The sequence below is a fragment of the Cygnus olor genome, chromosome 17, assembly GCF_009769625.2.
Source record: "Cygnus olor isolate bCygOlo1 chromosome 17, bCygOlo1.pri.v2, whole genome shotgun sequence".
NCBI classification, from domain to species: Eukaryota; Metazoa; Chordata; class Aves; order Anseriformes; family Anatidae; genus Cygnus; species Cygnus olor.
Window position 1 is genome coordinate 3,385,229 of NC_049185.1, and position 11,692 is coordinate 3,396,920.

The 11,692-nt window shown below is 65.5% G+C and overlaps 2 protein-coding genes across 3 annotated transcripts; both read right to left on the reverse strand.

The window, feature by feature from the left end:
- Positions 1 to 1,667: 1,667 nt before the first annotated feature.
- SDSL (serine dehydratase like) lies at positions 1,668 to 4,106 on the reverse strand. 2 transcript variants are annotated; one of them, XM_040577363.1, is made up of 8 exons: positions 3,977 to 4,106; positions 3,707 to 3,868; positions 3,528 to 3,567; positions 3,145 to 3,284; positions 2,863 to 2,951; positions 2,542 to 2,769; positions 2,195 to 2,319; positions 1,668 to 2,115 (listed from the first exon to the last, which is right to left on the reverse strand). In XM_040577363.1, exons 2-8 carry the CDS (start codon positions 3,857 to 3,859, stop codon positions 1,922 to 1,924), a joined length of 969 nt encoding a protein of 322 aa, XP_040433297.1. In that variant the 5' UTR covers positions 3,860 to 3,868; positions 3,977 to 4,106; the 3' UTR covers positions 1,668 to 1,921. The 2 variants fall into 2 exon arrangements, with proteins under 2 accessions (XP_040433297.1, XP_040433295.1); XM_040577361.1 differs by having other exon boundaries at positions 3,707 to 4,055.
- A 1,291-nt stretch (positions 4,107 to 5,397) lies between these two features.
- On the reverse strand, positions 5,398 to 9,618 carry PLBD2 (phospholipase B domain containing 2). Its single transcript, XM_040577267.1, has 12 exons — positions 9,424 to 9,618; positions 8,477 to 8,570; positions 8,244 to 8,402; positions 8,051 to 8,151; positions 7,701 to 7,915; positions 7,515 to 7,609; positions 7,270 to 7,430; positions 7,074 to 7,169; positions 6,681 to 6,752; positions 6,386 to 6,538; positions 6,102 to 6,264; positions 5,398 to 6,020 (listed from the first exon to the last, which is right to left on the reverse strand). Exons 1-12 carry the CDS (start codon positions 9,588 to 9,590, stop codon positions 5,853 to 5,855), a joined length of 1,644 nt encoding a protein of 547 aa, XP_040433201.1. The 5' UTR covers positions 9,591 to 9,618; the 3' UTR covers positions 5,398 to 5,852.
- Between the last annotated feature and the right edge of the window lie 2,074 nt (positions 9,619 to 11,692).

Below are 11,692 nucleotides of genomic sequence, written 5' to 3' on the forward strand. Positions count from 1 at the left end.
GCTGAGGCCGAGCCCTGCGCGTCCCGGCGGCCCCGCGGGTCCGAGGATGTATTATAGTTTTTGCTTCTAGTTTCTTTATTTTGTATAAAGGAGAAACAAATAAAGTATGTTTTTGTGTTTACTGATTATTTATTGTACTCGCAGTCACCGGAGGCTCCGCGTTTTTTTCTGTTTTGGAGGCTGGGGAAGGGGTGGTGCTGGGCGGGGGGGGAGAAGAGAGGATGAAGGTGGGGGGAAAAAAAAAAAAAAGGAAAAAGAAACGAGAATGGGAAAGAAAGATGAAAAAAGTTGTTTTCTGAAAGCACCATGGGTTTCCTGTCCCTGCTGCCTCTCGCGGAGGCCGGTGGCGTGAGCGCCTCGCGTTGTTTGGTGCGGATAAAAAAACCCTGAGCTACCTGCTCCGGCCCCCGGCCCCTTTCATCGAGGAGCTTCGAGGAGAAGCGGGCACCCCCGTGCCCCCCAGTATATCCCCATGGGGACTGGGGGCATGAAGCGGCCCCGGACTAATATTTAAAATGCAAACTCGTGGCCGAGGTCCGGCCTCCCCCCCTCATCTTGCAGTAAAAAGATATAAACCGAATAAATTACCTTCCCGCGCCGGCTTCCCAGAGCCCCTCTCGCTGACCTGAATTTTAAGTCCCGCTGCTGATTTATGGCCAGCCAGCCGCTCCGCTGCCTGTTTTTTTTTATTTTTTTTTTTCCCCCCTGTTCAGCCAAGTGGAGGAATTTTTCCTTCCTGTGCCAGCACGGGAGGGCACGCCAAGGGGTCGCCGGAGAAAAGCGTGCGGCGCATGGGGAAACTGAGGCACGAGCGCAGCCGGGGGGACAGGAGAGGTGCTGCCCCTCCGGGTGCCACCACGTCCCGGTGACCTCTGCCCGGCCTCGTTATGGGGATTAAAGCACAAGGTCGCGTGCCGCCTGCTCGTTATTACTACCGTGCTGCTGTCATTAGCGTTACGCTAATTATCACGCCCCAGCCGCGTGGCCGAGGGCGGTTTGTGGGGTGCTGGGGCACCCCAGCAGCAATCCTGGGGTGCAGGGGGGATTTGGGATGCTGGCGGTGGGCACAGGGGCTCCGTGCGAGGAGGTCAAGGTGGGAAAGGTGGAAAGTAATCGGGGCCGGGACCTGGGATAAAAAATGGCAGGGGGAGGGCAGGCTGACTCCCGATAATTAATAGTGCGCCTCGTAATAGGATTCTCCAGCCTTCGGTGCTCCCTGGAAACACCTTTTTACATAAGCTACTGCCCACGACGGAGCAGCAGAGCTTTGATTTATGGGGTTCGGTCCTCCAGGAGGCATTGCGGGGGCTGGCCTGGCCGGGGGGATTTATTGGGGAAAAGGGAAAAAGGAAAGAAGGGAGGAGAGGGCTCAGGGCAGGCAGGCGGGCGAGGGGAAGGGGCTTGGGTGGCTGCTCCAGGGGGGGGCTGAGAAAGGTTTTGGGGCAGAAAGGGGCAAAACAGGCGCTGGGGCTAAATGGATCAACTGGTGTGAGCTGGGGCAAAGGTGGTAAGCTGGGGGGCAGTCGGGGTTGGGGGCCCTGGTGGGAGAGAGACCCCAAATCAGGGGATGGGGGGGGACGTGTGCTTGGGGACGGACAGACGGACACCCGGCTGGGGACCCCCCCCCCAGTAAATTCCCCTAAGAGGCAGGTCCGCGCACGCCGTTCTCTTCTGACCGCAGACAGCGCGGCAGGGACAGGCAAGAGTTGTAATAATTAATAATCATTAGAATAATAACGCATCAAGACAGTAGCAAAGTAATTAGAGCGGGAGTGCTCGCTAATTGAGGCAGGGGAGCCTCGGCCAGCTCCAGCCGCGGGGGCTCGGGGGACGCGGGTGTCCCTGGGGCCGTGCCTCAGTTTCCCCACCCCGCACAGCTCCTTTGGGGCGATGTGGGGAAGGCGGGGGACACCCGGGGGGGTCACTCCAGCCCCAGCTGACTCTTCAGGCCCCGCAGCTGCGCCGCCGTGATGCTGCTGCCGCCGCAGACCACCAGCACCACGTTGCCCAGGGGGGTCCCCAGGCGCCCCTCGCGCTGCAGCCGCTGCAGCCGCCCCGAGTAGAGCAGGGCCAGCGCCGCCCCGCACGCCGGCTGCACCAGCATCCTCTCGTCATCTGCGGGGGGACAGGGACGTCCTGAGAGCCTGTCCCCGTTGGTGGACACCCCCTTGGTGTCCCCGTCTCCCCCACTCACCCAGGAACTGCTCCACGGCACGCACGGCCTCGATGTCCTCCACCACCTGGGAGATGACCCGGCTCTCCTGCGCGCACTCCAGCGCCCGCGCCGACACCGTCTGCGCCCCCAGGCACTTGGCCACGCTGGGGGAACGGGGTCAGGGTGGCCCCAGGACACGCTGTCCCCTCGGGGATCCGCCGTGGGGCTGACAGAGCTGGCTGGGACCGGCCAGCTCGTGACACCCACGGCCCAGCACCATGTGCCGAGGACGCAGAGCCCCCGGCAAGATCCGAGGGGGGTCCCTGGTGACACTGGGGACATCCTGCTGATGGAGACGTGTCCCCACGCCACCCCCCAGCGCTCACCTGGTGATGTCGGGCAGGGTGACGAGGCGGCCGGCCTCCAGCGCCGCGTGGAAGCTGTGCGCCCCCCAGGTCTCGGCGGCGATGATGGGGACGTCGGGCCACCCCACCTGCTGCAGCCCGGCCACCACGCCGGCCAGCAGCCCCCCGCCACCCACCGCCAGCACGATGGCATTGGGCTTGGCTTCCAGCGAGTCCTTCAGCTCCCGGACCAGGCTGGCGTGGCCCTGCCTGTGGGATTTTGGTGGTAGTGGGCACCCCAAACCCGCCCGACCCTCGGGGATGGGGACGCGGGGCACGGAGCTGAGCCCCGGAGGCACTCACCACACCAAGGGGTGGTCGAAGGGGTGGACGCTGACCCAGCCGGGGGTATCGGCCAGCTCCAGGGCTCTGCGGCTGGCTTCATCCCACACCTGGGGGGCGCGAGGGGTGCTCAGCGGAGCCGCATCCAGCCCTGGGGCACCGGCCCCAGAGACGTGTCCCTTGTCACCGTGGGTATACCCAAAACCCGATGCAGGAGGGAACTTTTTTGGGGGGACGCTGGGTCCGTGTGCATTGAGGTTCCCTCCCCCCCCCAAGCCCCAATTTGGGGGGTGGGCGCCCTACCTTGCCGCAGACCTCCACCGTCGCCCCCAGCTCCTGCAGCCTGCGCACGGTGCCGGGGCCGGTGCTGCTGGGCACCACCACGGTGGCCGGCAGCCCCAGCTTCCTGGCCGCGTACGCCGCAGCCATGCCTGCATTCCCCCCTGCCAAAAAATGGGGGGGGTGGGGGGTGGGTTCACATGTGGGGTCTGACCCCCCCCCCCCGTGCGCCCCACTCCCCTCCTCCAGGGCCAGATCTCCCCCAGGGCAATCCATATAGTGGGGCGCACGGTTTCTCCCCCATGCAGCACCCCACTGGGAGCAACCCCAAAACTGTGGGGGGCACAAGGACGAGGGGCTGGGAAGCAGGGGGGTGTCCCCCATCCCACCCCCCCACCCCCAATTACCTGAGGAGCACACGAAGTGCCGGCAGCCCTTCCTGGCAGCCTGGAAAGCAGGAGGGAGAGGAAGGATGGGCACAGCCACGTGGCCCCACCGTGGCCCCAAAACCGAGGGCAGCATGGGGTGCCCCCATTGCACACCCGCCCGCCTGGCACACCCCCACGGACCCCCCTGCCATGCTCACCTCCTGGCAGAAGTGCCCGATGCCACGGATCTTGAAGGAGCCGGTGGGCTGCACGTTCTCCAGCTTCATGTAGACCTTGGTCCCCGCCGCGCGGGACAGGGGCAGGCTCTCCAGGAGGGGGGACACGAGGTGGAAGGGCCTCTCGGCCTCCATGGCCGTGCTCTGCCAGGCGTTGGGGTCACTGGCGGTGTCCCCAAACCCCCCCCAAAGCCCACGGAAAGCAGCCTGGGGACCAGGAGAGCCGCAGGTGGGCTCGGTCCCCAGGGGTACCTGGTGCCCGCGGGGCCTCGCCGCGCGTCCCCGCGCCTCCTGCCCCGCTCCCCGAGTGACGTCTGGGGACAGAAGGCGGTGAGGTGACGTCGGAGGGGCCGTGCCGGTGGCCGCGGGCCCCGTGCCAGCACGCCGAGCGCAAGCCTGGCCAGAAATGTGCTTCTCCAGCAGATTTCAGGACTCTGCTTCCTTCGGCTGACTGTGGCCAGCCCCCCCCCCCCCAAAAAAAAAACCCAAGTGGCTGCGCCAGGGTCTGTTGGCACCAGGGCCCCTCTCCCTTAGCAATTGGCACAAACACCCAAAATTTTGGCGAGAGCCCCAGGCACCCCCCCCATGCTGGGGGAGCACAGTGCTGCTGGTGCCCCCCCCCTCTCCTTGGGGGCAGCCCCCTCTTGGCACCCCGGCACCGGTGACACCCCCAGGAGAAGGGGTCCCCCCGCCGTGCACCTGAGCCGGCTCTGTCCTGGAGGAAGAGGAGGAGGAGGGTGAGGGTTGGAGGAAGGTCAGCGGGGCTCCCACCCCTCCGCTTCTCCACCCCACCAGCTGGAGGGCTTGGAGGTGCCGCTGGGGACACTGCGCAGGGACAGCCACGTCCCCGATGGCGCTGGCTGCTGGTGGCAGTGCAGGCTCACGCCTTCAGTAGGCTTCAGAGTTAACAGCCCACGGAGCGGGCACCTCAGCACTGAGCTGGGACACTGGGGACAGGAAAAGCGGTGGTGACAGTGACGTTTTGTGCTCAGCCCTGGCACCCCCAGCCCAATTGCACCCCAACCCTGTCCCGCCCACACCCTCCTGCCCGGGGACCCCATTGCCTTCACGCCCCTCAGTGAGGGTCCCCAGGGTGGCAGGGCCACAACGTCCCCACAGGGGACAAGGTGCTGAGCTCTCTGGGGGCAACGGGGGGAGCCCAGCCTGGTCCGGGGAGGCCTTGGGACAGGGTCCAGGGTGGCCTCTGTGGGAATCTCACTCCTTCAAAGCGCTACCGAACACCAGCTCATTAATCCCCCAGTAATGACCTCGTTATTCCTAACGAGCCGTGCTGCGGTAGAGAGGATCAAGGGAGCTGCAGTAAGAGGATTTCGCACCGTGGGTTTTGGAGCTGGGGGGCCAGACACAGGTGGCAGAGGAGGGGGAACAAAGGGGAAAAGGACGGTCACCCCGTCCTGGGGACGAGCGGTGCCCCCGGCTCCGTCGCTGCTCTCCCCTTTCAGCTGCTGAGAAATAACTTCAGACCCCCAAAATAACCCCAAGGGGTCAGCACCAGAGCAGAGTATGAAGCAGAGGCAAGGAAACCCAGCCAGCCAGCACCCCGGAGACAGGAACACCCCATTAACCACCCCCTTTTGCAGGAGAAGACCGCAGTGTGCACCCAACCCCGATATGAGGCACCAGAGTCTCGGCGCAGCACAAAGCACAGCCTCCACCCACGAAGAGCGCTTTATTTGTCAAACCCAAACCCGGTCACTCACCTCCTCTCTGCCATGGGGCTGTCCTGGTGCCTGCCCCAGCCTCCCAGCACCCCCTTTTTGGGAGCCGCCCCAGGGAAGCATCCCACGGGGCAAATTGCTCATTTTTGGGGTTGGGGACAGAGCCCCCCGATCCTGGGCACGGCGGCACAGCGGGGGCACAGCCCCTTACACAGCGTGGGGCACCCCACGGCGCAGCAATGAGCGGTGAGAGAAGCAGGGGGAGAAAAACATAGGGGACAGGGGACGGGGCAGAGCCGGTCCCCCCCCATGCTGCCCCCCAAAACCAGCCCTAGTGAGAAGGGAGAGCCAGCAGCTGATGCGCTGTGGAGTTCGCCCCCCAAAAAAAGGTTCTGGACAGACGGATGCGGATGGACGAGCGGCCACCGCGTGCCGGGGTCATCCCAGGCTCAGTCCCAGCGGACCTTGACGGGGGGGAACCTCCAGAGGTCGGGGTGCCCCATGTGCAGCAGGTGGCTGCAGGGGGACGTGCTCCAGCGGAAGGGGGGCACGTCGTCCCACGCCGGGCCACTGGCGGCCACCAGCCCGTAGGTGGAGGCCATACCGAAGGAGGTGACCTGGTGCCGGGAGGGAAAAGGGACAAATAAGAGGGTTGTATGGTGTCCCGGGGGGGTGCAGGGGGACAGGGTCGTCCCCACCTTCATGTCAGTGCCGCCGTGGCAGCGCTGGCGCAGGGCGGCGAAGGGGTAGGTGCCGTTGGAGGGGTTGAGGTCGGAGCGGGCGGAGATGGCGTTCTCGGCGTTCTGGGGGGGGTCACAGCCCCGGCACCGCGACAGCGGGTCCTGCAGGTAGTTGTTGGACCTGGGAAGGGGGAAAAATAATATAATTAGCTCGGTGAGACAATGACCGCAAAGGCTGGAGGTCTGCAGGGAGGTTGAGGCGACACCCAGGAGGGGTTTTTGGGGCGGGGGGCAGCACCCACCTCATCAGGCGGACCATGGAGTCCACGTCATGGACCAGCGAGTGGTTCCTCCGGAAGATCTGGGCGCGCGGGTTCTTGTCGTAGGTGAACCAGTCGCCGTACTTCTTCACCAGCTCCAGGTTCCCGCTGGCGTTGAAGATCTCCTCAAAGTACCTGGGGGTCAGAGAACCAGCGAGTGAGGGCGGCACCAACCGCCCCCCGTTGTTAAATGGCATCGGTGGGATGCCGCCTGCTGCCCCCCGTGCCAGGGAGGTCGGGGTGGAGACGAGCAGAGATGAGGCAGGAGGGAGCTTACGGCACGTTGTAGCTGGCCCAGTATCCCTGCTGGTACAGCACCTCTGTCTTATCAGCCACCATCACCAAGCCCCTGCGGCGGGAGGAAGGGCACCGGTCAGAGCAGAAAGCGAAATAAAGCAGGGACAGGAGGGACAGACCCACCTGGGGGATCCCACCCCATCTGGGGGGCATCACCTGCATGCAGAGAGCCATCAGCTGCAGCAGCGCTGTCACACCCGTGCCAGAAGGGCCACCACAGCAGGAGGCAGTGTGCCACCAAGCCCGTGTTTCACACTCAGGCCACCAAACAAATCCCACCTCGGCCACGCTGGGGCAGCCCACGGGCTGGGCAGGCGGGACTCTGGGGCTCCGAGGGTCGAGCTGGCTTTTGGGGAGGGCGAGGGGCACTCACGGGATCTGCTCCAGCACCGTCAGCACGCCTTGCTGGAGGCCAGCCTTCCCCGGCGAGAAGGCTTTGTAATCCACCACCATCCACTGGTTGTTGTACCTGCACGGGGAGGGGACGACGTCCCTTGGGGGCCACCCAGAGCGCGCCCCGGGGGTGTCCCCGTGGGGGTGTCCCCCCCCCAGCAGCCCTCTGTGCTCACGTGCCGCTGTTGAACTGGCTGAAGATGGTGGCCCACTCGGCGCCGCTGCGGGCCAGCCGGTTGGCCACGATGTTCCTCAGCCACTCCAGGACGCTGCCCTGCGGCTGCAGGTACTTCCAGAGCGCTGCGTTGCTGTTGCCGATGGTGGTCTCCAGAGCCACCTGCAGGGAGGGGAAGGGGGGCAGCGGTGAGCCGGGTTGGGGGGGTGCCACCTGGGGGTCCCGTGGGAGCCAGGTGCCACTCACCAAGCCGCTGCTCAGGATGTAGAAGTCATCTCCGGAGAAGATGGTGCCGGGGTAGGAGGAAAACACTTGGACACTCCCCGGGATCTGAGCAGAGCCTGGGGAGGGATGAAAGAATGGGGTGGGGGGAGTGTCAGTATGGGGGGGGGGGGGGGAGGAAGGTGAGACACCCCCATCCTGCCCACGCACCGCCAGGCGCCACACGGAAGGGCAGCGTGTACTTCTTGACGATGCGCAGCATGGTCTGGTAGGGGGCCCAGGTGTCATGGGCCACCAGCAGTTCCCGACGGCCCGGCAGCAGCTTGAGCAGGGCAGAGCAGGAGCCGGAGCCGAGCGGGCGCCGCGGGGACGATCTGTTCAGGGCCTGCTCCAGGTCCTCCAAGTCCCCCCCCAGCTGCAGGAGGCTGCGGGGAGACGAGGAGGTGGCGTGGGGCACCCCACGTGCAGAACCCCGACCCAAGATGGGTGGGGGGGGGCACCCAGGGGTCCACCCATCCCCCAGCAGCCCCCAGCCCCAACTTTTGGGGGACGCAGCTCACAGGAAGCCAAAAGGCGACAGGGAGAGGCTGCCGGTGGGGAAGGCCACGCGCCCGTTGTAGCTGTCCTCCAGGCCCTTCAGCTGCAGCAGCGCCAGGCGCACCTGCAGGGGCAAGGACAAATAAACCAAAAACCAACATTCTGGACCCAAACTGGCGTGGGGACGCCCCGAGTTGACAAGGGGCACGGCCTCACCTGGTGCCAGTACTCGGGGTGCTGGCCAGACGCCATCTGCTCCTCCATCCAGGCCAGGTTGGCCTGCAGGTAGGCGCGGAGCTTCTCGCAGTAGGGGGTCTGGTAGCCAAAGGGCCCGCAGTAGCCCACCACCGTGTTCATCCAGTGCATGTAGATGAGCTGCGGGGCACGGCGCTGGCAGCGGGACGGGGACAGGGGGGTCCTGCCCGCCGGCCCCCTGCCACCCCCGGTACCTGCTCGGTGACGGCGGCCTCGGCCAGCCCCGCGGCGTAGGCCTGCAGGCTGTCGTTGAACGAGGCGTTGGTGGCCACCTCCAAGAAGGCCCAGCTGTGGGCATGGCGGGGTGGTTACGGCCAGGACTGGTTCTCCCCAGGTCCCCCCAGTTCTCCCCGGGTCCCCCCCCTCAGTTCTTCTCTGTGTCCTCCCCAGTTCTCCCCCCTGTTCTGACCCACGTCCCCCTGGTTCTGCCCCTGGGTCTCCCTCTTGGTCCTCCCAGTTCTCTCCCTGGTTCTGCCCTGGGTCCCCCAGTTTCCCCCCCAGCTCTCCCCAAGGTCCCTCTGGTTCTTCCCCCAGTTCTCCCCCTGGTTCCCCCAGTTTCCCCCAATTCTCTCCAGGTCCCCCCCAGTTCTCCTCTGAGTCCTCCCCAATTCTCTCCCCATGTTCTGACCCAGGTACCCGCTGGCTCTCCCCCTGGGTCCCCCCATTCTCCCCCCTGTTCTGACCTGGGTCCCCCTCCAGTTCTGCCCCACGTTGCTCTGATTCTTCCCCTGGGTCCCCCCCAGGTCCACCCCCCGGTCCTAATGGGTCCCCCCGGTTCCCCCCGGTCCCCCCCAGTTCTACCCCTGGTTCTACCCTGGGTCTCCCTGGTTCTCCGCCTGATTCTCCCCCCAGTTCCCCCCAATCCTCCCCCAGGTCCCCCTGATTCTCCCCCCAGTTCCCCCACTGGTCCCCTTGGTTCTCCCCCTGGTTCCCCCTGGGTCTCCCCAGCTCTCCCCCAGGTCCCTCCCCGAGTCCTGCCGGGCCCCCCCGGCTCCCCCCCAGTCTCCCCCCCCCCCGCATCCCTCCGTTTCTCCCCGGTTTCCACCCCCGCTTCCTCCCCCCGTTCCCCCCAATTCTCCCCCCAATTCTCCCCCCGGTTCTCCCCCCGGCCCCCCCCGGTCCCCCCCCCCAGGTTCCCCACCCGACGGCCCGGCTGTGGTCGGTGAGGCCGGCCCAGGCGACGGCGGCGGGGTGGCGGCCGGGCAGGACCCGCAGCCGCCCGGAGCCGGGCTCCAGCAGCACGGAGGCGCCGCGGGCCGGGGCGGGGGGGGCGGCGGCGGCCCCGGGCCCCGGCACGGCCCCGGCCATGGCCAGGAGCAGCGCGGCCAGCACCGCCCGCGGGGCCGCCATGGCTGGGGGGTGGGGGGGGCGATTGGGGCGGGGGTAATGGGGGCGTGGTCGGGGTGGGCGGGGTTATTTTGGGAATGGGGCGCGGTTTGGAGAAGGACGCGCCCCCTCGGTGGGTGCCGGGGGGGGTGCTGCGCCCTATGGGAAACCCATGGGCACCCCTGTCCTATAGGCACCCCGTGGGTACCCTGCCCTATAGACGCGGCATGGGCACCCCAGCCCCGCAGGAACCCCACAGGCACCCCGCAGGCACCCTTACCCCTTAGGCACCCTGGCCCCATAGGCCCTCCATGGGCTCCTCTACCCCATGGTACCCCTATCCCATAGGCACCCCTACCCCATGAACACCCCTGCCCTATAGACACGCCATGGGCACCCCACAGGCACTCCTGCCCCATGGACACCCCACAGGCACCCCTACCTCATGGCATCCCTACCCCATAGGCACCCCATGGGCACTCTTACCCCATGGCACTCCTATCGCATAGGCACCCCTGCCCTATACGCACTCCATGGGCACCCCTACACTATAGGCATCCCTACCCCATGGACACCCCTACCCCACAGGCACCCCAGCCCCATAGGCACCCCATGGCACCCCTACCCCATAGGCATCCTTACCCCATGAACACCCCCTCCCCCACAGCACCCTCACCCCCATGGCACCCCTGCCCCATGGGCAGCCCTGCCCTCTGTGGCACCCTTACCCCATAGGCACCCCAGCCCCGTAGGCACCCCGTGGGCACCCCACAGACACCCCTACCCCATGGGCACCCCATGTGGCACCCCTGCCCTGTGGGAACCCCAGCCCCTTAGGCACCCCTACCCCATTGGCACCCCATGGGCACCCCATGGGCACCCCTAACCCCCATGGCCACCCCGGGTGATCGGGGCGCAGGACCCCGGCCTTGTGCAATCGCCGCCTGTTTACCGCTGCACCCAGCGGGCAAAGTCCCCGGGAGGCTCCTACCCGGGGTGGGGGTGGGGGGCTGAAACACAAACCTGGCCCCCCCCCATGTGGGGCACGGAGCCCCCAGCTCCTGCCCCCGCTCTGTCCCCCCTTCCCCCCCCCCGTGTCCCCCCGCGCACAAAGCGGCGCTGTCCCTTTAAGAGCGGACGGGGGCGGCCCCTTTAGGGCGGGGGGGGGGGCGGCAGCAGCCGCCCGCGCACAGCGGCGGGGCCGCGCCGGCACGGTGGGTTCGGGGGGGGGGGCGGGGGCGTCCCGGGGGGTCCCCGTGTCCCCAGCCCGTTCCCAGCCCCGACCCCATTGCGACCCCATTGGGACCCCCCCCCACACACCGGGGTTGGGGTCCCCGGGCGCGGTGCAGGGGGGGGGGAGGTGTGGGGGGGTCACCCCCGTGCCCCCCCCTTACCCCCGGCTCCCCCCGCAGGGCCCGGCGCGGTGCGGAGCGGAGCGGAGCGGTGCTGAGCCGGGCAGCGCCTCCAGCCCGGCCGCTGGCGGCCTCTCCTCGGTCCTAGCCCTGTTTTGGGTCCTGTGCCTGTTTTTATTCTGGTTTTACCACTATATCCCTATTTTTTACCCTTATATCCCTGTTTCTTATCCCAATTTCCCTGTTTTTACCCCTATACCCCTACTTCTATCCCTATCTTTTATCCCGGTACCCCTACTTTTATCCCTGTACCCCTATTCTTACCCCCATACCCTTACTTTTATCCCTATAGCCCTAATTTATCCCTATATTCCTATTTTTTATCCCTAGCTTTTATCCCTGTACCCCTACTTTTACCCCTGTACCCCTAGTCTTATCCCTATACCCCTACTTTTAAATCTATACCCCTATTTTTTATCCCAATCTCTTATCCCTGCACCCTTACTTTTATCCCTGCACCCCTGTTTTTATCCCTATATTCCTATTTTTTGTCCCTTTTATCCCTATAACCCTGCTTTTACCCCTATAACCCTACTTTTATCCCTGTATTCCTATTTTTTATCCTTTTTATCCCTATACCCCAATTCTTATCGCTATACCCCTACTTTTTTCCCTATATTCCGATTTTTTACCCCTACTTTTACCCGTATACCCCTATTCTAACCCCTATAT